This window comes from Thalassophryne amazonica, chromosome 14, assembly GCF_902500255.1.
Source record: "Thalassophryne amazonica chromosome 14, fThaAma1.1, whole genome shotgun sequence".
Lineage (NCBI taxonomy): Eukaryota > Metazoa > Chordata > Actinopteri > Batrachoidiformes > Batrachoididae > Thalassophryne > Thalassophryne amazonica.
The window spans coordinates 1,706,015-1,727,283 of NC_047116.1; the positions used below are offsets into that span (position 1 = coordinate 1,706,015).

At 43.3% G+C, this 21,269-nt stretch overlaps 1 protein-coding gene across 2 annotated transcripts in view; it reads left to right on the forward strand.

The window, feature by feature from the left end:
- itprid2 (ITPR interacting domain containing 2) overlaps positions 1 to 21,269 on the forward strand; it is a 115,076-nt gene that overhangs the window by 73,905 nt on the left and 19,902 nt on the right. For both annotated transcript variants that reach the window (XM_034186303.1, XM_034186304.1), the window contains 6 exons: positions 2,975 to 3,035; positions 5,388 to 5,495; positions 10,107 to 10,518; positions 10,818 to 10,995; positions 11,077 to 11,128; positions 12,764 to 12,846. In XM_034186303.1, the coding sequence (XP_034042194.1) occupies positions 2,975 to 3,035; positions 5,388 to 5,495; positions 10,107 to 10,518; positions 10,818 to 10,995; positions 11,077 to 11,128; positions 12,764 to 12,846 (894 nt within the window). The remainder of the gene's footprint in view (positions 1 to 2,974; positions 3,036 to 5,387; positions 5,496 to 10,106; positions 10,519 to 10,817; positions 10,996 to 11,076; positions 11,129 to 12,763; positions 12,847 to 21,269) is intronic.

Consider the following 21,269-nt stretch of genomic DNA (forward strand, 5'->3'; position numbering starts at 1 on the left):
ACCCCAAATTTCATGTCACTAAGGTTAGAGGTAGTGTTACTGTACAAAACACAGTGAGAACGACTGGTCAAGTATGACGTCAGCCATGCAAGGGCACTCCCAGTAATCCCAAAATGATTTTCCATCCAATCAAGTAGAATATGATGATCCATGGTATCAAATGCAGCACTGAGATCTAACAGCAACAGAACCATAGTGGTGTCCGAATCCACTGTAAGCAGACGATCATTCACCACTTTAGTGAGAGCCGTCACTGTGGAATGATATTTTCTAAAAGCAGACTGCAGTGGCTCAAAGAGATTATTCTCAGTAAGATAGTCTACGAGCTGCCGTGACACCACTTTTTCCAGAATTTTAGAGAAAAATGATAGATTTTATATCAGCCGATAGTTTTTTCAATACACTAGGGTCAAGATTAGGTTTCTTAAGTAATGGTTTAATCACTGCAGATTTGAAACATTTAGGAACAGATCCAGAAGTTAAAGAAAGATTAATAATTTCCAGCACAGTTGGCCCAAGAGTGGACCACAGGTCCTTAAACAGTTTTTTTTTTGGTATAGGATCAAATAAACAGGTTGTGAATTTGTAGATGTTATGAGTTTCGTCAGCATGTCTAGTGGGATACTATCAAATTCTGTAAATCTAGGTAATACCTCAGTAGTGGCGCCCACCTCAGTAGCAGGGTGTAGTGGCTGGGTTAAGGCATGCTGGGATATGTTTAACCTAACGTTGTCTACTTTCGTCTCAAATAATCCAGGAAATCTTGTGCTGTAAAAGGAGAGCGAACTACAGGTGGTTGTCCATAAATAAGTGTTGCCACCGTGTGGAACAAGAACTTTGAGTTATGCTTGTTTTTGTTGATCAAATCAGAGTAATAGGTCCACTTTGTAGCCAGTAATGCATGATTATAGTCTAAGATAGCATCACGCCATGCAAGGTGGAATACTTCCAGTTTTGAACGACGCCGTTTTTGTTCTAGATGTCTCGCCTTATGCTTGAGGTCACGTAAGTAATCATTGAACCATGGTTACTGTGTTTTGGGGGTGTGCTTTTCATATTGTTGGAGTGATCATGTTGAGTGTGGTTTTGAATGCTGATTTAAGCTTCATGTTTTTTATGTCTTTTGTGCTGTCTCTCTCACTTTGCGTTGCTGTGCAGCTGATGCTGCACTTTTGCCCAAGAAATTTTTCTCTGATTTATTTATTAAGATCACAGATAACCAGCACTAAATTGTGTGGGCAGTCCAAACGTTTGTGCTTTGGGATGGAGAACGTTTCGAGTGTTTTACTCAGAATAAATGTGCAGTTGGTAGCAGGCGGTAATGTGATGTAGACAGCGGGATGTAAATGAGTTTAATGGCTGTAAAGTTAAAACAAAATGAATTCATCCCCTTTAGTTACTGTGACACGCCTCTTCATCCAGATCTAATGTACATGGAAAACAACTGAGTACTGGAACATCGTGATGTGGGAGGCACGGTGGATTAGTGCTTAGCACTGGTGCCTCACAGCAAGAAGGACGTGGGATCACTGCCCGCCTGGTCCTTTCTGTGTGGAGTTCGCATGATCTCTCCGTGTCTGTGGGGGTTTCCTGCCACAGTCAACACATGCTTATCTAGGATCTGCTGCTTTCTCTGTCCCTGAGCAAGGCAGCTTCTCCACATCTGGAGTTGAATGCCGGACTGTGGCTGGCCATTGCCCCTAATGGATGGAATGTGTATAAATGTCATTAGGATGGTTAAATGTCGAGGACAAATTATTTTTTTTTCTCCTCTTTTTCTAATCTATTTTTAAAAACTGATCACACACAGCGCTGCCTTTCATTGGAAACCAGCATTTCCTCACGTCCAGACGTGACCTTCTGTCACATCCTTTCTCACCATGACTCCTTCTGGTGATGTGAGATCAGGACTGTCTTCTCTGGCCGTATGCGCCTTCAGCTTCATACACTCGAACTCTAAAACGTAGCCAAGCGTGTTCATGTGCTGCAATTAAGAAGAAATAATCTCCTGTTTCAGACTTTGAATTCTTGTTTTCTGGTGAATGTCTGTGTTCTACAGTTTGAAGTGGTTGTGTATTTGTTGTAATAAGCAGCGTGAGAGTGTGTTGAGGCGCGCTGCATCCTCTGAGTGCAGCCTGATGTCTCACCGCGGTGCTGATATGAGCGTCTCTTTGGTCAGCCTTTTACACATGGAGACATAAAAGCACAAAATAATGTCAGATATGCCAAATGATGTTTCCAGTGGATGATTTCTTTTTGAAATCTCTGTTTTAACTCTGTGCAACACCTTCACACTCACAAACTACACACTCTCCTTTTCATCTTGATGAATCTTGGTGTTTGTTCAAACCTCACACATTTGCATGACAATTCAGTAAGGCTTATCTTCTGTTATACATCCCACATCTAAGGGGGAACCTCCCAGTGCCTCCTCAGGCACACCTAAATAAAAGACAGAGCCACTTGGGTGCCTGGCCTTGGGAACCAGGGGTGGTCGGTTAAAAGGCTCTTTTATCCCCTGGGAACTCTCCCTGCCCACCCAAGCAGCTCACGGATGTGGGCAGCATGTATACACAAGTCACACTGTCCACAGTCAGAGCAACCAATCTCAGGTGTTCATACAGGAGAAGGTTGTAGTCTACATCTTCCTAGTCTGTGGACTTGCTATGAAAGTAGCATGTTTTCCTCCCACAGTTTGTGGTTCTCAGGTGGACAAACGCCACGTAGCATTTTCATGAAGACAAACTGACGATAGGTGGCGTTTTGTGCATTGGACAGACTCTCACTGGCGTACTAACTCAGCATGCAGGTGTTTCTGCATGTTTTTACACAAACCATTCATGAATTGAGCCCAAACATGTTGTTGTGCTCGTGAAGGACCAGTCTGCCAGTAAGATCCAAACTCCTCTCCAGTCCAGAAGTGTTCTTTGGTTCTGATCTAGACCATTAATTCAGTTTGTCTCATTCACTGCAGGTTTATTTGGGAGCACAGATGCAGCGCATGGAGCTGGAAAACCCAAACTACGCACTAACGAGTACGTACTTCCGTACCACTGCACAGCACTATCAGCGCTGTGCCGCCACCCTGAGCAGGCGGTAATGTATGTGCTGTGTGGTCATGTTTGTGAAGACTTTCTGTTTGAGGCTCATCAGAACCCACACTCAGTATCACAACTGATCAGAAACCAGGTGTTCCACTGTCTTCAGGGAGGACATGACACAGGTTCCACCACCACAAAACAGCTTCCCAGTTCAACAGGTTGTTTAAAACCTCAAAACTGCCACCTCACGAAATGATGACATGAGTCTGTAGTTATTGGACACATTAACTGATCTCAGCAGGGACGTTCATGTCTTTGAGATCCAGGGGAGATCTTATGGAGTCACGAGGTCAGAGGGGTTTGGTGATGCTGATATCTTTAGGGTCCACGTCCTTCCTGTCTCACTGTCTGGCTGTCAGACTTGAGCTGTATCACACGTCAGGATCTGCAGCTTTCTAAATGCTTTGGCACACAAAACTCAGCCCTTCAGACACATCGGAGGCTGGAACAAACGGTTCTGACGTCTCGCTGTTACCTCGTTGCGTGTCTCCTCCATCGTGTAGTGGGTCCAATCCGTAGGTTAGCAATCATTTTTCAGTACTTATTTATGCTGCGTACAGTTTTACCTATGGAGGGCAGCACGGTGGCTTAGTGGTTAGCACTGTTGCCTTGCAGCGTAAAGGTCATGGGATTCCCACCTGTGACCTTTCTGTGTAGAGTTTGCATGTTCTCCCTGTGTTTGTGTGGGTTTCCTCCGGGTGCTCCGGCTTCCTCTCAAATCCAAAGACCCTTAATTTGAGTAAGTGGGTTTTTTTTAATTTGTCAACCGTTTGGGTTTTTTTTGGGGGGGGGTGGGGGTGGGTTATTGCACAATGACTTATGGGATTGTTTCAGTTGCCAAGGATCCACCTGTTGTATCCTTTGTTTTGAAGGAGAAAGAAGGCTGCACACACCAGCTGCTTTGCAAGAAGCCTTCGAAATGGGACAATTTCGTCACAGTACTTACAATGCAAACGGACGACGATTAAAACCTCAGCACTGTGCAGCCGCTGAGTTGGGACACAGTCTCCAACTCTACCCACTGACCTAAAGATGTCTTTGGTTCCAGGTCTTTGTGGAGGATCCTTTGGTCCTGCTGGAATGACTTTGTGTCAAATGAACAGTTCCTTAGTGAAACTCAGATGAGCAGGATCACTGACATCATGAGGGAACATCTGCTTGGAGATTTTGTCCATGTTCATGTTTCTCTGATCATGATCCAGTCTCAGTGCTTAAGGTACCTGCCTTGATGTAGGAGAAGGCAGTGGACAAGCTCACATTTCACCTGCTTGCAGCATGTAGATGGTTATTTTGGAGAGGTGGGGATGGATTGGTTGTCTGCTTGGGTGGTTGTGATACAGGACCTACGGTGGTTCCTTCATGTGGCATTGTGTAGGATTGGCCTGTTCCTGACTTGATTGTGCTGTTTGGTGTTGCATTTAAGATAAATGTGGGTTGTCAGGGTTAACCACTGCACCACCTGGTTCGAAGTGTCCAGCTGCAGCAGCTCTCTGGACCTTCACCATGGCTTTGGTGTCATAGGCTGTATCTACACTGGACAAAGCCTGCGTGATGGACTGCATTTATATAGCACTTCAATCTGCATCAGACGCTCAAAGCGCTTTACAATAATGCCTCACATTCACCCTGATGTCAGGGTGCTGCCATACAAGGTGCCCACTTCACACCGGAAGCAACTAGGGGATTAAGGACCTTGCCAAAGGGCCCTTACTGATTTTTCAGTCAGGCTGGGATTTGAACCGAGGATCCTCTGGTCTCAAGCCCAACACTTAAGCACTAGACCATCACCTCCCCCTTAGTCTGCCCTGCGTTATGTCTCCAGTAGGTTTTCTGTAGGTTTGCCTTTTTCAGAGCAACCACACCCCTGAATACAGAACGTTATGGCTTAAACTAAGAAGCTAGAAAGAAATTCTCCCCCGTGCAGTTGTCATGGAGGTTGAAACCATCTATTGAGACCAAAACCAGTTTCAGAATCAGAATACTTTATTAGTCCCTTAAAGGGCAATTCATTGCAGACCCCCTGGCCAACCTTAAAAACACAGACATAACATTTACATAGGTATATGCTAAATAACAATCACAGAATCAATGTTTTTGTACCAGGCTGAAAGCATGCTCTAAAGTTGGACTTTTTTTACATGGATGTGAATGGGAACGTGCTTGAGAGGCCAGTTGAGGAACTGCAACTTTTTCTTCTTCCAGTGGGCTTCATCTGAGCCCATCATAGCTTCACACTCGTTTGGCATCCGCTAACAGGTACAACTTTTTTTCTCCATCCTCTCACAGGCCGTTTTCGTCAGATTGAGGTCCTAACGACAGTTGCTAATGAGTTCTTCCAGCTTTACAGTCAAGTTTCTGGTCAGCCTGTCCAACGCATCACGTCCAGGGATCAAGGTAATGTGACAGCTAAATCCACCACAGTCTGAAACGGGCATTGGTGGCTGTGTAGCGCTTAGTTTTTGCGTATTTCTTCTACTTCTTTCTTTGGCTGCTCCCATTAGGGAGTGCCACAGCAGATCAATCATTTCCATAGCCCGACAACCGGCCCGGCTATGAATTGGGCCTGGTCTGATCTCATCAATCAACCTGTCCATCACCACTGCAAACAAGAAAGGGCTCATAGCTGATCCTTGGTGTAATCCCACCTCCACCGTGAATGAGTCTGTCATTCCAACTGCGCATCTCACCGCTGTCACACTGTCCTTGTACATGTCCTGCACTATCCTCATACAATACCACAGCTCTTCTCTTGGCACCCTATCATAAACTGTCTCTAAATCCACAAACACACAATGTAACTCCTTCTGGCCTTCTCTATATTTCTCCATCAGTATTCTCAGAGCAAATGTTGCATCTTTAGTGCTCTTTGTGGGCATGAAGCCATATTGCTGCTCACAGATCTTCACCTGTTTTCTAAGCCTAGGTTGTACTACTTTTTCCCATAACTTCATGCTGTGGTTGCCTCTGTGCTTTGTGCAGCTCTGCACATCACCCTTGTTATTAAAAATAGTAACCAGCACACTTTGTCTCCACTCCTCATTATTCTCTCATTTTCAAGATTTATTAAACAATCTGGTTAGAAACTCTACTCATCTCTCCTAGACATTTCCATGCCTCCACTGGAATGTCATCTGGACCAACTGCCTTTCCACTCTTCATCCTCTTCATAGCAACCCTCACTTCTTCCTTACTGTTCTCTTGTACAGTAGTGTTCAGAATAATAGTAGTGCTATGTGACTAAAAAGATTAATCCAGGTTTTGAGTATATTTCTTATTGTTACATGGGAAACAAGGTACCAGTAGATTCAGTAGATTCTCACAAATCCAACAAGACCAAGCATTCATGATATGCACACTCTTAAGGCTATGAATTGGGCTATTAGTAAAAAAAAAAAAAGTAGAAAAGGGGGTGTTCACAATAATAGTAGTGTGGCATTCAGTCAGTGAGTTTGTCTATTTTGTGGAACAAACAGGTGTGAATCAGGTGTCCCCTATTTAAGGATGAAGCCAGCACCTGTTGAACATGCTTTTCTCTTTGAAAGCCTGAGGAAAATGGGACGTTCAAGACATTGTTCAGAAGAACAGCGTAGTTTGATTAAAAAGTTGATTGGAGAGGGGAAAACTTATACGCAGGTGCAAAAAATTATAGGCTGATCATCTACAATGATCTCCAATGCTTTAAAATGGACACAAAAAAAAAAACCAGACGCGTGGAAGAAAACGGAAAACAACCATCAAAATGGATAGAAGAATAACCAGAATGGCAAAGGCTCACCCATTGATCAGCTCCAGGATGATCAAAGACAGTCTGGAGTTACCTGTAAGTGCTGTGACAGTTAGAAGACGCCTGTGTGAAGCTAATTTATTTGCAAGAATCCCCCACAAAGTCCCTCTGTTAAATAAGACATGTGGAGAAGAGGTTACAATTTACCAAAGAACACATCAACTGGCCTAAAGAGAAATGGAGGAATATTTTGTGGACTGATGAGAGTAAAATTGTTCTTTTTGGGTCCAAGGGCCGCAGACAGTTTGTGAGACGAGCCCCAAACTCTGAATTCAAGCCACAGTTCACAGTGAAGACAGTGAAGCATGGTGGTGCAAGCATCATGATATGGGCATGTTTCTCCTACTATGGTGTTGGGCCTATATATCGCATACCAGGTATCATGGATCAGTTTGGATATGTCACAATACTTGAAGAGGTCATGTTGCCTTATGCTGAAGAGGACATGCCCTTGAAATGGGTGTTTCAACAAGACAATGACCCCAAGCACACTAGTAGACCAGCAAAATCTTGGTTCCAGACCAACAAAATTAATGCCTCGCAGATGTGAAGAAATCATGAAAAACTGTGGTTATACAACTAAATACTAGTTTAGTGATTCACAGGATTGCTAAAAAAAAGCAGTTTGAACATAATAGTTGTGAGTTTGTAGCGTCAACAGCAGATGCTACTATTATTGTGAACACCCCCTTTTCTACTTTTTTTACTAATAGCCCAATTTCATAGCCTTAAGAGTGTCATGAATGCTTGGTCTTGTTGGATTTGTGAGAATCTACTGAATCTACTGGTACCTTGTTTCCCATGTAACAATAAGAAATATACTCAAAACCTGGATTAATGTTTTTGGTCACATTATGCACTACTATTATTCTGAACACTACTGTACATCCTGATTTACTCTCTCTACACCAGGGGTGGGCAACTTGTTCCAGAAAGGGCCAAAAGGGTGCAGGTTTTCTTTGCAGCCACTGATTCCCTCTGCTCAAAGTGATATTAATCAGTGAGACCACCTGGTGGAGTCAGTGGCTGCAAAGAAAACATGCAACCTCTTGGCCCTTTCTGGAACAAGTTGCCCACCCCTGCTCTACACCATACAGCCTTTTCTCTCTCATTTTCTTCATTCATCAGCTCCTCAAAATATTCCCTCCACCTTCTCAACACACACTCCTCACTTGTCAGCACATTACCATCTGTATCTTTTACCACCCTAACCTGCTGCACATCCTTTCCAGCTCTGTCCCTTTGTCTGGCCAATCGGTACAAGTCCTTTTCTCCTTCCTTACTATTCAACTTCTTGTACAGCTCACAGTATGCCTTTTTCCTTAGTGTTTGCCACTCGGGTTTTTGCCTTACCTCTTTCTCCTTACGCTTTCCTGGATGTCTTTGTTCCACCACAAAGTCACACCCAGTACCTTCCTGTCTGTCTCTATAACCACATCTGCAGTACTTTTCCAATTGTCCAAAATTGCTTCCCCTCCATCCAGTGCTTCTCTCACCTGCTCGCTAAATTTCACACAACAGTCTTCCTCCTTCAGCTTCCACCATCTGATCCTTTGTTGAGCTCTCACTCTCTTCTTCTTCTTCTTCTTCACCTCTAAAGTCATCCTACAAACAACCATCCTATGCTGTCTAGTGACACTCTCTCCTGCCACCACCTTACAGTCTCTGATTTCTTTTAGCTTGCATCTCCTATAAAGAATGTAGTCCACCTGTGTGCACCTTCCTCCACTCTTATGTTACCCTGTGCTCCTCCCTTTTCTTAAAGTAGGTATTCACCACAGCCATTTCCATCCTTTTTGTAAAATCAACAACCATCTGTCCTTCCCCATTCCTATACTTGATACCATATCTACCCATTACTTCCTCATCACCTCTGTTCCCTTCACCAACATGGCCATTGAAGTCTGCTCCTATCACCACTCTTTCATGCTTGGGCACACTCTCCACCACCTCATCTAACACACTCCAGAGATCTTCTTTCTCCTTCATCTCACAACCTACCTGTGGGGCATATGCACTGATGATATTCATCATCACCCCTTCAATTTCCGACTTTACACTCATCACCCTGTCAGACACTCGCTTAACCTCCAACACACTTTTAACATACTCTTCCTTTAAAATGACCCCAACACCATTTCTCTTCCTGTCCTCACCATGGTACAACTTAAACCCACCGCTGATGCTCCTGCTCTTACTTTCCTTCCACTTGGTCTCTTGCACACACAGTATGTCTGCCTTTCTGCTCTCCGTCATATCAGCCAGCTCTCTCCCTTTACCAGTCAGACTTCCAACATTCAAAGTCCCCACTCTCACGTCCACCCTTCTAGTATTCCTCTTCTCCAACTGTCTGTGAACACGTTCTCCTCCTTTTCTTATTCTTCAGCCAGCAGTAGCCCAATTTCCAACAGCACTCTGTTGGTCAACAACACTAGTAGTGGTCGTTGTTAACCTGGGCCTCGACTGATCCGGTATGGAAATTCAGTTTGTGATCTGCATCTTTTATTTTGGCACTTTTTACACCGGATGCCCTCCTGATGCAGCCTTGCTTATTTTTCCGGCTTGGGATTAGCACTCGAAGTGTACAAAGCATTTCGTACACCCTGCAGACCCAAATTTATGGAATGTTCAGTTGCGCTGTCTGTCAGTGAGTTTTGGAAGCAATAGTTTGGTTTTGGATTGATCTGGACACCATGTGCATAAAGGAAAATTGTCTGGTATGATCAAGGGAGATCATTGGACTTTGTGCTCCACATGCTGTTGATGGAGGCTGTGCAAAAAACTGTCTGCCTGTCAAAAAAATCCTGTCTGCACTCGGGGGGGGTTGGGGGTTCAGCCTGCTGCTTGTGTGAGTGTAGGTCTGTAATGGCCCAGTCACACGGCACTTAACGAAGTCCAAGTGAAACAAGAAATCTGAACTTTTGTTGACTTTTGTTGGCATCGTTTAACCTTCACACAGCTTCATTCCTGCAGCTGGTGCTTCGTCAGGATTTTTAAACTGTCGGAAAATTTGAACGAATGCAGTTGAAAACCTCAATTCGTCCATTTTTCGTTTTGCTGTCGTTCTTGACGGTTTCTTATCGTTTGCATGGTTTTTGTAACGTTAGCGTTTAGTTTGACTTCGTTGGACAAGCTGAATGTTTTCACACAGTACAGAAGCCAGTGAGTAATGGATACATACTACTGGTTGTGTTTGGATTGTTGTTGTGTGTCTCCCACAGGAGGAGAAGATGGAGGAGGAGCTCCGCCTCTGAAGAAAAGCAGCTCAGCGTTAAATGCTGCCAAACTCCTGAAAAGATCCATCACTAAACACAATCTTCTGGGGGGTGCTAATGAGTCACAAAAAAAGCCCACAGTCCAACAACACGCCCACGCTGAGCAAGGACACGCCCACGCTGAGCAAGGACACGCCCACGCTGAGCAAGGACACGCCCACGCTGAGCAAGGACACGCCCACGCTGAGCAAGGACACGCCCACGCCGAGCATGGTCACGACACTTGCACTACCAATTCTGACTACCAGGCAGAGACAGCCAGTCAGACAAACATTCGAAAGAGGGACATCTGTTCTTTGGCTACTGTTGCCGAGGAAACCGTTGGTGTTGGAGAGACAGACAGGTCAACAGACAAGAGGTGAGAATTCAAGGCTTAGAGCATAACCAACAGGTAATTTATGGATTTTTTTTTTTTAATAAAATAACAATGCCATCTGACAAATTGAGTAATGTTCTGGTGGTTATGATGTAATCTTATTTGTTTTTAAAGCATGTGACTAAAGAAAGAGAAAATAACTCGAGCTCTGTTTCGTAGTTGGAACAGTCTGAATGATGATGCTACTAAATTTGTTAGAGTCGTCCTAACTGTTTTGATGCTAGAGCAGCGATTGGGCTAACATAGAACACTGCTAACACGCCGTGTGCCCTCCTAACCAGTGCCACACCAACATCCAGTGGGGAACCTCAGCCACAGTCAGCTGATGTTCAGCCCAGCAGTCACACGACAGAGGAGGTGACCCTGATCTCGTCCTCACAGAAAGCTCCTCCCACTCTGTCGCCAGCCAAACTGTGTCTCCTGCGCACTGAGAACACGGACTCCTTTGACATGGAGGAGGTATGACGTTGGAACATCAGCGTGTGTCCCTGCGCCGCTCCGTCTCTCAGCTGTCTGTGTCTCTCTGTCCTAACTGTTCAGGTTCAGAGTAATGAAGGTGATGTTCTACCAGCCAGAGTCCTTGGGGACAGCGGTGAGTTCAGTCTGACCTCCTGATCCTGCTGCCTATTTAAGCAGGACACTCACGGGTCTGTCAGAATCTCAGAACCCTGTTCTTCCCTGTTTCTAGTACCCCCCTGTGGTGTGTCACACATTTTAATTTGTTTTTGCCGTTTCAGATACAGAAAGTGATTCAGGCTTCTCGACATAAAAATTTCAAAAATGATCCTCCTTAAACTCGCACTCAAAGCAAATCCGCTGTAACTTGATATACATTAAATCAGACGATCAGGACCGGAGGGTGAGGGGTTGGATAGGTAATGGGCCCCCGAGACGCAGAAGTGCAGTACCTTGACTGGCCTCTGGAGGCTGTGGCTCCAAAATAAACGTTTTGTTCTTTTTCAACACTTTCTTCCTCCATGACAACTGTGTGAGGTGAGTTTTTTCTGACTTCTTCCTTTAAGACATTTTAAGCCATAAAGTTCTGTAAATTTGGGGGCGTGGTCGCTTTGAGTGACAGCGTCTCCATGTCTCATCTCGGGCTCGTTGTCTCGCTCCATGCCGCTGCTCGTGGAGACCGTCTGTCTGTTGGGAGTATTTTATGACAAACACCTGGAAAAATCTGCCTTGTTGTAGACAAACGTCCTAACAGAGCAGATGTCTCTGCTCTCATATTCACACCGAGTCAAACTCTTGTGGGATTTAATGTTGTATGCTAGCAGTGTTAGCACTTTTAGCAGCTCATAATTTGTAATGTCCACAGTAAAGTAAACCTTGAGAACTGTCACACAGTCCCCAAAAATAGGATTTAAAAAACTCCCAAACCCTGGTTAGGTGGCTCACACCCGAGAGAGGGGCGTGGTCAGACGTCTTTTGTCACATGTTGAGCCACACATGCTCCACCTCTTCATTCATTAATGAGTTCAGCGTTCAGTGGCTGTGAACATGGCACAGTACAGAACAGAGCCCAAACACTCACTTGGGCTCTTCTGGGTCTCTGTAAAAAAAACAAAAAAAAAACAGGTGACATCATGCAGGCTCCGCCCATTCATATACACAATCTCTGTATATAACACATGTAAATCATCAGATTTATTGCCAGCTTTCTTCAGACAAATCAGGGGAGGAACACATGAAGTTATGAAGAAATACAAACAGTATGGCACTCTGTGGTAAATCTATGTAGAGTAGACAGAGTGAGGAAAGCCACCAAGACACCCAGACAACCCAGAAAAAAAAAGTTATAGGCTTCTGTGGCAGTGACTGGGGAAATTGTGAGCAGTGCAAATTTTGCATTTTGTATCAGCAGTTATCCAGCTTCATTTTGGATTTTTTTTTTAACAAAAATTTGAAAGTTCAACTGAACTTGCTAGAAGGCACGTCAGAGATGCAAGAAACCTAGATCTGGTTGGTTGAAAGAAAATCCTTTTTAATGTTTACTTTGAGTTTAAGGAGGATTATTTTAGAAGTTTCTATGTTGAGAAGCCTGAATAACTTTTTGTACTTGAAATAGCAAAAACAAAATGTGTGAAATACCAAGTGGCAGGAAAGTTGAATCCTTTAGTCGTCTGGCCTGATGGGGGCGTAGCTGCTTTGGACAGGAGGGCAAGTGTTGTCCTGGACTCTGAGCTGATCCACAGTGGAGCTTATGGTGGTTTGTTTTTTGCAGGCCTGTTGAGGACAACAAGTCAGCAGTCAGACAGCAGTGGGTTTGCAGAGGAGCCCTCCACGGACACCAGCAGCTTCCTGCAGGTGGGTGTGGCTTCATGACTTCACATCATCACGTCATCATCAAGCCTCTGCTGGAGGTACAGACTCAGAGAAATACAACGTCCCAATTCTAATGAAATTGGGATGTTGTGTAAAATGTAAATAAAAACAGAATACAGTGATTTGCAAATCCTCTTCAGCACCCTGCGATTTTGCAAGTTCTCCCACTTAGAAATCATGGAGGGGTCTGAAATTTTCATCTTAGGTGCATGTCCACTGTGAGAGACATAATCTAAAAAAAATCTGGAAATCACAGTGTATGATTTTTAATAATTTATTTGTATGTTATTGCTGCAAATAAGTATTTGAACACCTGTGAAAATCAATGTTAATATTTGGTACAGTAGCCTTTGTTTTTAATTACAGAGGTCAAACGTTTCCTGTAGTTTTTCACCAGGTTTTCACACAGTGCAGCAGGGATTTTGGTCCACTCCTCCATACAGATCTTCTCTAGATCTTTCAGATTTGGAGTTTCAGCTCCCTCCAAAGATTTTGTATTGAGTTCAGGTCTGGAGACTGGCCAGGCCACTCCAGGACCTTGAAATGCTTCTTACGGAGCCCCTCCTTAGTTGCCCTGGCTGTGTGTTTGGGGTCATTGTCATGCTGAAGACCCAGCCATGACCCATCTTCAGTGCTCTTACTGAGGGAAGGAGGTTGTTTGCCAAAATCTCGCAATACACGACCCCATCCATCCTCCCTTCAATACGGTGCAGTCGTCCTGTCCCCTTTGCAGAAGAGCACCCCCAGAGTATGATGTTTCCACCCCCATGCTTCACGGTTGGGATGGTTTTCTTGGGGTTGTTCTCATCCTCTAAACATGGTAAGTGGAGTTGATTCCAAAAAGCTCTATTTTGGTCTCATCTGACCACATGACCTTCTCCCATGCCTCCTCTGGATCATCCAGATGGTCACTGGTGAACTTAAAACAGACCTGGACATGTGCTGGCTTGAGCAGGGGGACCTTGCTGCCCTGCAGGATTTTAAACCATGACAGCATCATGTGTTACTAATGTAATCTTTGTGACTGTGGTCCCAGCTCTCTTCAGGTCATTGACCAGGTCCTCCTGTGTAGTTCTGAGCTTTCTCAGAATCATCCTTACCCCACAAAGTGAGATCTTGCATGGAATCCCAGACCGAGGGAGATTGACAGTCATCTTGTTTCTTCCACTTTCTAATAAATAATCATAGCAGTTGTTGTCTTTTACCAAGCTGCTTGCCTGTTGTCCTGTAGTCCATCCCAGCCTTGTGCAGGTCTACAGTTTTGTCCCTGGTGTCCTTATACAGCTCTTTGGTCTTGGCTATGGTGGACAGGTTGGAGTGTGATTGATTGAGTGTGTGAACAGGTGTCTTTTATACAGGTAACAAGTTCAAACAGGTGCAATTAATACAGGTAAAGAGTGCAGAATAAGAGGGCTTCTTAAAGAAAAATTAACAGGTCTGTGAGAGACAGAATTCTTGCTGGTTGGTAGGTGTTCAAATACTTATTTGCAGCAGTAACATACAAATAAATTATAAAAAAATCATACATTGTGATTTCCGGATTTTTTTTTTTTTTTTTTTTTTGGATTATGTCTCTCACAGTGGACATGCACCTAAGATGAAAATTTCAGACCCCTCCATGATTTCTAAGTGGGAGAACTTGCAAAATTGCAGGGTGTTAAAATACGTATTTTCCTCACTGTATATTCAATTTGAATACACCACAAAGACAAGATATTTAATGTTCAAACTGATAAACTTTATTGTTTTTGTGCAAATATTTGCTCATTTTGAAATGGATGCCTGCAACATGTTTCTAAAAAGCTGGGACAGTGGTATGTTTACAAGTGGGGTTCGTGAACCTGGCCCTCGACTGATCCGGGTCAGAAATTCCGTTTACGCCAGATGTCCTTTCTGACGGAACCCTACTTTATCTGTCTGAGCCTGGTACTGGCTCACCTGTGCGTTCTAGCTCAAAGAATGTACTTTTGCACCTCATGTGGCTAAGGCTTGACAAAATTAATACTGGATGTCCTTCTTGATACTACAGTCTCTATTAATTTTGGGATTAGCACTTAATTCAGTTTGAATTTATTTCATTTATATAGTGCCAAATCACAACAGTGCTGCCTTGAGAGGGAGTTGACCACACTCTCACCAGCGCCACTAGCTTAGCTTACGACAAGCTAAAAGTGGACGTTATGGCTGAACAATTGTCCAGTTTCTGGGTATTCTGTGTTAGTATGCGCCTGACGTACTTGATGAATTCCTGCGCAAAAAGTTGTTCCCAGATAATTGTGATATATTCCTGTGAGATAATGAGGATATCGACCGTTGGGGTTTTACATAATTATTGTATGGCCTTGCCTTACAATATGAAGCGCCTTGGGGCAACTGATTGTTGTGATTTGGCGCTATATAAAAAAAAAATTGATTGATTGATTGATTGATATCTCAACGAAATCAATTCTAAAATTTACCAGTAATTGAATTATTTTAAGAGTGGCCATAATAAATATTTATGAAACTTAAAGTTTATGAGCATCTTCACCTGTTATTGTTCAGCACATTGTAAACATCGACACAATGGAGTTTGATGCTGAAGAGTTCAGGAAGATACGATTGTAATGTTTTGATGACCGTTTACAGTTGGAGATGAAAGACTTGGGTGTGAACTTGGTGTTAAAGTCAGAACTGAAAGAGACACATTCTGTGTGTTGTTGCTCCAACGAGAGCGGCACACTGAGCAGGGTGGGTGGTGACAGGAGACTGATTTCCCAAAATACCTTTTAACGCTTGTGTCTGTAAAATGCCCAAACCCTCAGAATTAGCACATTACTTTAAACATGAGATATCTGCAAAATCGCAGGGTGTTCAAATACTTATTTTCCTCTGAGATATTTTCACTTTGCTTTTAATGTTGATAAACTGTCTGGAATTAGTCTGTTTATAAATGAAACCATGTGTGAAAGCGCCCTGCGTTTGATAGTATTCTCTGTGTAAGGTCAGTGTTACGTCTTTGCAGCAGCTGACAGGATGCTTAAAGACAAATGCACTGGCTCGTTGTTTGTTTTGGTTTGTGATCGCTTCACATTGAATTTACCCTGACGCCTCTGCGGTGCTTAGACTTGAAACTGGTTTATCAGTCACTGACAGTGTGCTGAGTCCATAATAAAAGTTAATGGTTAGCAGTTAGCTGCAACTTCTGCTAATTTTTTAGTGGTTTATCGGTTTAGCCAGTGGTGGGCACAGTTCCGCTAATCCACTAACCACTAATTATCGAAGATAATATTTTTATTATTGGACTTTGAAAACCATCATCGGACCAATTATATTCTGATGTTTTGGTCCGATAATTTTTAGTCCGCTAAAATTTTTGCAGACATAGCTTTTTGTAGTAGATGCACAGTTCTATTCTCTACAAATAAAGAAGAGCTAGTTCTAGAATAAACCACTCTATCCTCTGCAGGCAAAGGAGAACTTGTCATAGAAAAGAAAAAAGCGCATTTCTCTTGACCCCATACTGCTACGTTGGCAATATCACCGAAGTCATCCAGAGGCATACAGTTTTAACTTAATGGTTAAAATTTTAACCAAACTAATTTTAGACAAGTTATTTAAATTAACGTCACGTCTGAAGTCTTATAAAGTGAAAATGTCAGATATACATTTTAGTTTTAAAGTGCTGCACTAATTTTGAAGGTTTTAGTGTGGACATGCTGTGTGCACAGTGCATTCTGGGTAAAACTTCACAACAGGAAAAATGGATTTGAGACGCTCTGATCAGGCTCCACACGGACAACAGCATTAAACTCTGGATATTGTGCCTAAAAGTCTTGTGAATATATTCTATGGGTTTATAGATGTTATTGTGTTTGTTTTATGTAAAAATGCCAGACGAAGCCCAGGTTGCTTCTCTAAAAGCCAAAAGTCTGTTAAATTGTGATTCAGGCCGTGTGATATAACCGGCATCAGAATGCATAGAACACTGCCATCTACTGGTGACCGGTTATATCACAGTGTTGTCGACCACAGGATTTTAAAATTATTTGTAGGTTTCCAAAACCTGAGACCCCACATGTGGACATAAAAACAAATCATAGATCTGACAGGTTTAGTTGTACAGTGTGTGTGTCAGACACACGGTAAAAACAACACACACACACATATTTCACACACGAACATTCCCAGGTCAAACACCTCGCTTTCTGATTGGCTGCATGTCACATTTAACTCCTCACGTCCTTCTTAACACACCACACATGGCAGGAATATCTGATAAGATTATATTTAGCGGCGTCACGATTGTCGGGGCGTCCTTAAGATTGTCGGAAGGGGAAGATCGGGTCCGATATCGGCCTAATTATCTTGCATGTGAACCAGGATTGATGTAATGACGCCTCACGCAGCAACTATTTGATGCGTTATGACCAATGTTGCCACAGTTACTTTGAAAAAGTAATCCAATTACTGATTACTCCTTGAAAAAGTAACTTAGTTACTTTACTGATTACTCTATTGGAAAAGTAACTAAGTTAGATTACTAGTTAGTTTTTAGTTACTTTCCCCAGCTGCCGACAACAACCCTCTGCCACCTCAACATGACAATGATACTTGTTTTGCCAAAACTCACTTTATAGTCACCCTTTCTTGACTTCAATGAAAATAAATACTTGTTTTATAAAAAGTAAAATAAAGACCTCTTTCTTGATCTCATATTTAACTGTTGACAGCACTGTAACAGTAAAACTTGCAATTTCTAACCTACATTGTTTATAAATGTAACTATTAAATTCATTCTAACATTTTTCTAACATTTAAATTCTCTCTAAACATTTTACTTGTCGAAATTATTATAAGTAGTATTAGTAGTTGTAGTAAAAAAAAGGCTTCAAAACTGGACCTTTAATCTAGGGGTGTTGTGGGGGGGCACATCCCTGCCCCACGCCCCCATTCCATCTGGATTCGCCCCTGCTTTGGCGTTTGAGCACAAAGAATAGATAACATTTATTTATGCAGAAAACATGACCAGATTTACAGGTAAGAAAGTTTTATTGCGTTTTCACATCATGTGGTCCTCGGAAAGAGAGTTTAGGTGCATTTGAGTGGAAAATAGTGTTAGTTGTTGACACGTCTCGGAGGATCAGCTGTTTTTAGCAGCAGATACGGAGCGGCTCGGAGAAAAAAAGCATAAAAATGTCTTTGTAAAGCTCAGTGCAGGTGTGCTGGTGAGGACGAGTCGTAGCTGTTGCAGAAAAACGCGGATGAAAAGCTCACAGCTCACTTAAAGTGTGTAGTTCAGTCGAACCTCAACCCCCTGCCCACAGACCAAGTTTAAAGCTGCTGTCGACCTATAATGCAAAAATAATAGTAACGCACAGTGACATGGAGAAGTAACTTTAATCTGATTACTGATTTGGAAAGATTAACGCGTTAGATTACTCGTTACGAAAAAAAGTGGTCAGATTAGAGTAACGCGTTACCGGCATCACTGGTTATGACACCGCACCGAACATGTTTTCACTATTATGTGATTTCTTTGTGCAACTGACATCATTATTCAAGCATTCAAAAGGTGATTCCTATCGCCACACACGAGAACATTTTTTGACAGTTATTGAAAGAAACCGTGTCTCCCTCACCAGATAGAGCTATGATGTCATCACGCGTGTGCTTAGGCGCTGTCTAGCGGTATCTTGAACATTTCTTTCTTTCTTTTTTTTTAATACAAATGAAAAAAAATGACATTTTACAAAAGCACATTTATTTGTAAACACCAACACATGTTACATTGATTCACTTGTTGGTTTTTACATAGAATGAATGAATCAACCAATCAGTACGAGCGGAGGCTTAGTTTACCCATAATCCCTTTGGTGTGTTAATGTTCAAATCTTCAGAATTAGTGCATTATTTTAAAATGAACAGATATGTGTTATATATCACTTTGTACATTTTAAGAGTTTACATTAATGTAGTTATTCTATCTGGAATAATTTTATTTTTAAAGCAAAACCATAATTCAAACTTGCTTTACATTTAAAGACCTCTGCCTCATCGCTGGACCACTGTATCCTGTCAGGGTAAATGATGCTTTCCTACAGCAGGGGGGCAGAGCGCACAAAGACAGAAGCGCTGCTCATTGGCTGTTTGGTTTTGTGATCGCCGCTGGTTCTATCAGAAGCTTTGGCGATATTTAAACTCAAAATCAGCTTCTTAGTAGCTGAGAGCGTATTTGAGGCAAAATTGAAAGTGATCGGTTAGCTGTAGCTTCCGATAAGTTTTTAGACAGTTTTTCAGTTTAGCGCTAAAAAAGATAACTTTTCAGTTAGCTTATTACCATTTATTGAAGCTAACTTTTTGGTTAGCTGTGCCCACCACTGGATGTATGACACACAAGCCTAGGTTAAGCATTAGCTGGTCAAACTGATGTTGATGTTTTGCTGGACCAAGGACCATCATTTTGGTCTTGTCCGAGTTTAAAAGTCAGAAATTGCTGGACATCCACCGTTTCACTGACGCCAGGAAATCCTCTAAGGACTTTGTGTGTGTGAGGTTACCAGCACTTATGAGCATGTATAACTGAGTACCATCAGCTGGCTTGTTCCTCTCCCACTCCCCATGCAGCAGAGTTCTCAACAGTGAACCCACTGATGGTGCTCAGCTCTGGTTTCTATGGCGTGAAGCACATTAGAGCAGCCCCCGGGGCTGAGACACGAGTCCATCTCAGGTTAGCTGAGGGTGGTACTCATAGGGGTCCCACAGGGCCTTAGGCCCCCTGCTTTTCTCCCTTTATATGCCCCCCTTGGGCATATTTTTAATTGTTTTGGGATTACCTTTCATTGCTATGCTGATGATACTCAAGTCTACTTTGTGCTCCTTGTTTTTCCTTACCACTGTCACCTGTGTGCTTGCTCTAGGGGTTATAAGGCTAGAGCTTACTTGTTTGAAGTGCCTTGAGGCAGCTTTGTTGTGATTTGGTGCTACATACACTCAACAAAAATATAAACGCAACACTTTTGGTTTTGCTCCCATTTTGTATGAGATGAACTCAAAGATCTAAAACTTTTTCCACATACACAATATCACCATTTCCCTCAAATATTGTTCACAAACCAGTCTAAATCTGTGATAGTGAGCACTTCTCCTTTGCTGAGATAATCCATCCCACCTCACAGGTGTGCCATATCAAGATGCTGATTAGACACCATGATTAGTGCACAGGTGTGCCTTAGACTGCCCACAATAAAAGGCCACTCTGAAAGGTGCAGTAATATCAAACAGCACAATGCCACAGATGTTGCAAGATTTGAGGGAGCGTGCAATTGGCATGCTGACAGCAGGAATGTCAACCAGAGCTGTTGCTCGTGTATTGAATGTTCATTTCTCTACCATAAACCGTCTCCAAAGGCGTTTCAGACAATTTGGCAGTACATCCAACCAGCCTCACAACCGCAGACCACGTGTAACCACACCAGCCCAGGACCTCCACATCCAGCATGTTCACCTCCAAGATCGTCTGAGACCAGCCACTCGGACAGCTGCTGAAACAATCGGTTTGCATAACCAAAGAATTTCTGCACAAACTGTCAGAAACCGTCTCAGGGAAGCTCATCTGCATGCTCATCGTCCTCATCGGGGTCTCGACCTGACTCCAGTTCGTCGTCGTAACCGACTTGAGTGGGCAAATGCTCACATTCGCTGGCGTTTGGCACGTTGGAGAGGTGTTCTCTTCACGGATGAATCCCGGTTCACACTGTCCAGGGCAGATGGCAGACAGCGTGTGTGGCGTCGTGTGGGTGAGCGGTTTTCTGATGTCAATGTTGTGGATCGAGTGGCCCATGGTGGCGGTGGGGTTATGGTATGGGCAGGCGTCTGTTATGGACGAAGAACACAGGTGCATTTTATTGATGGCATTTTGAATGCACAGAGATACCGTGACGAGATCCTGAGGCCCATTGTTGTGCCATACGTCCAAGAACATCACCTCATGTTGCAGCAGGATAATGCACGGCCCCATGTTGCAAGGATCTGTACACAATTCTTGGAAGCTGAAAATGTCCCAGTTCTTGCATGGCCGGCATACTCACCGGACATGTCACCCATTGAGCATGTTTGGGATGCTCTGGACCGGCGTATACGACAGCGTGTACCAGTTCCTGCCAATATCCAGCAACTTTGCACAGCCATTGAAGAGGAGTGGACCAACATTCCACAGGCCACAATTGACAACCTGATCAACTCTATGCGAAGGAGATGTGTTGCACTGCATGAGGCAAATGGTGGTCACACCAGATACTGACTGGTATCTCCCCCCAATAAAACAAAACTGCACCTTTCAGAGTGGCCTTTTATTGTGGGCAGTCTAAGGCACACCTGTGCACTAATCATGGTGTCTAATCAGCATCTTGATATGGCACACCTGT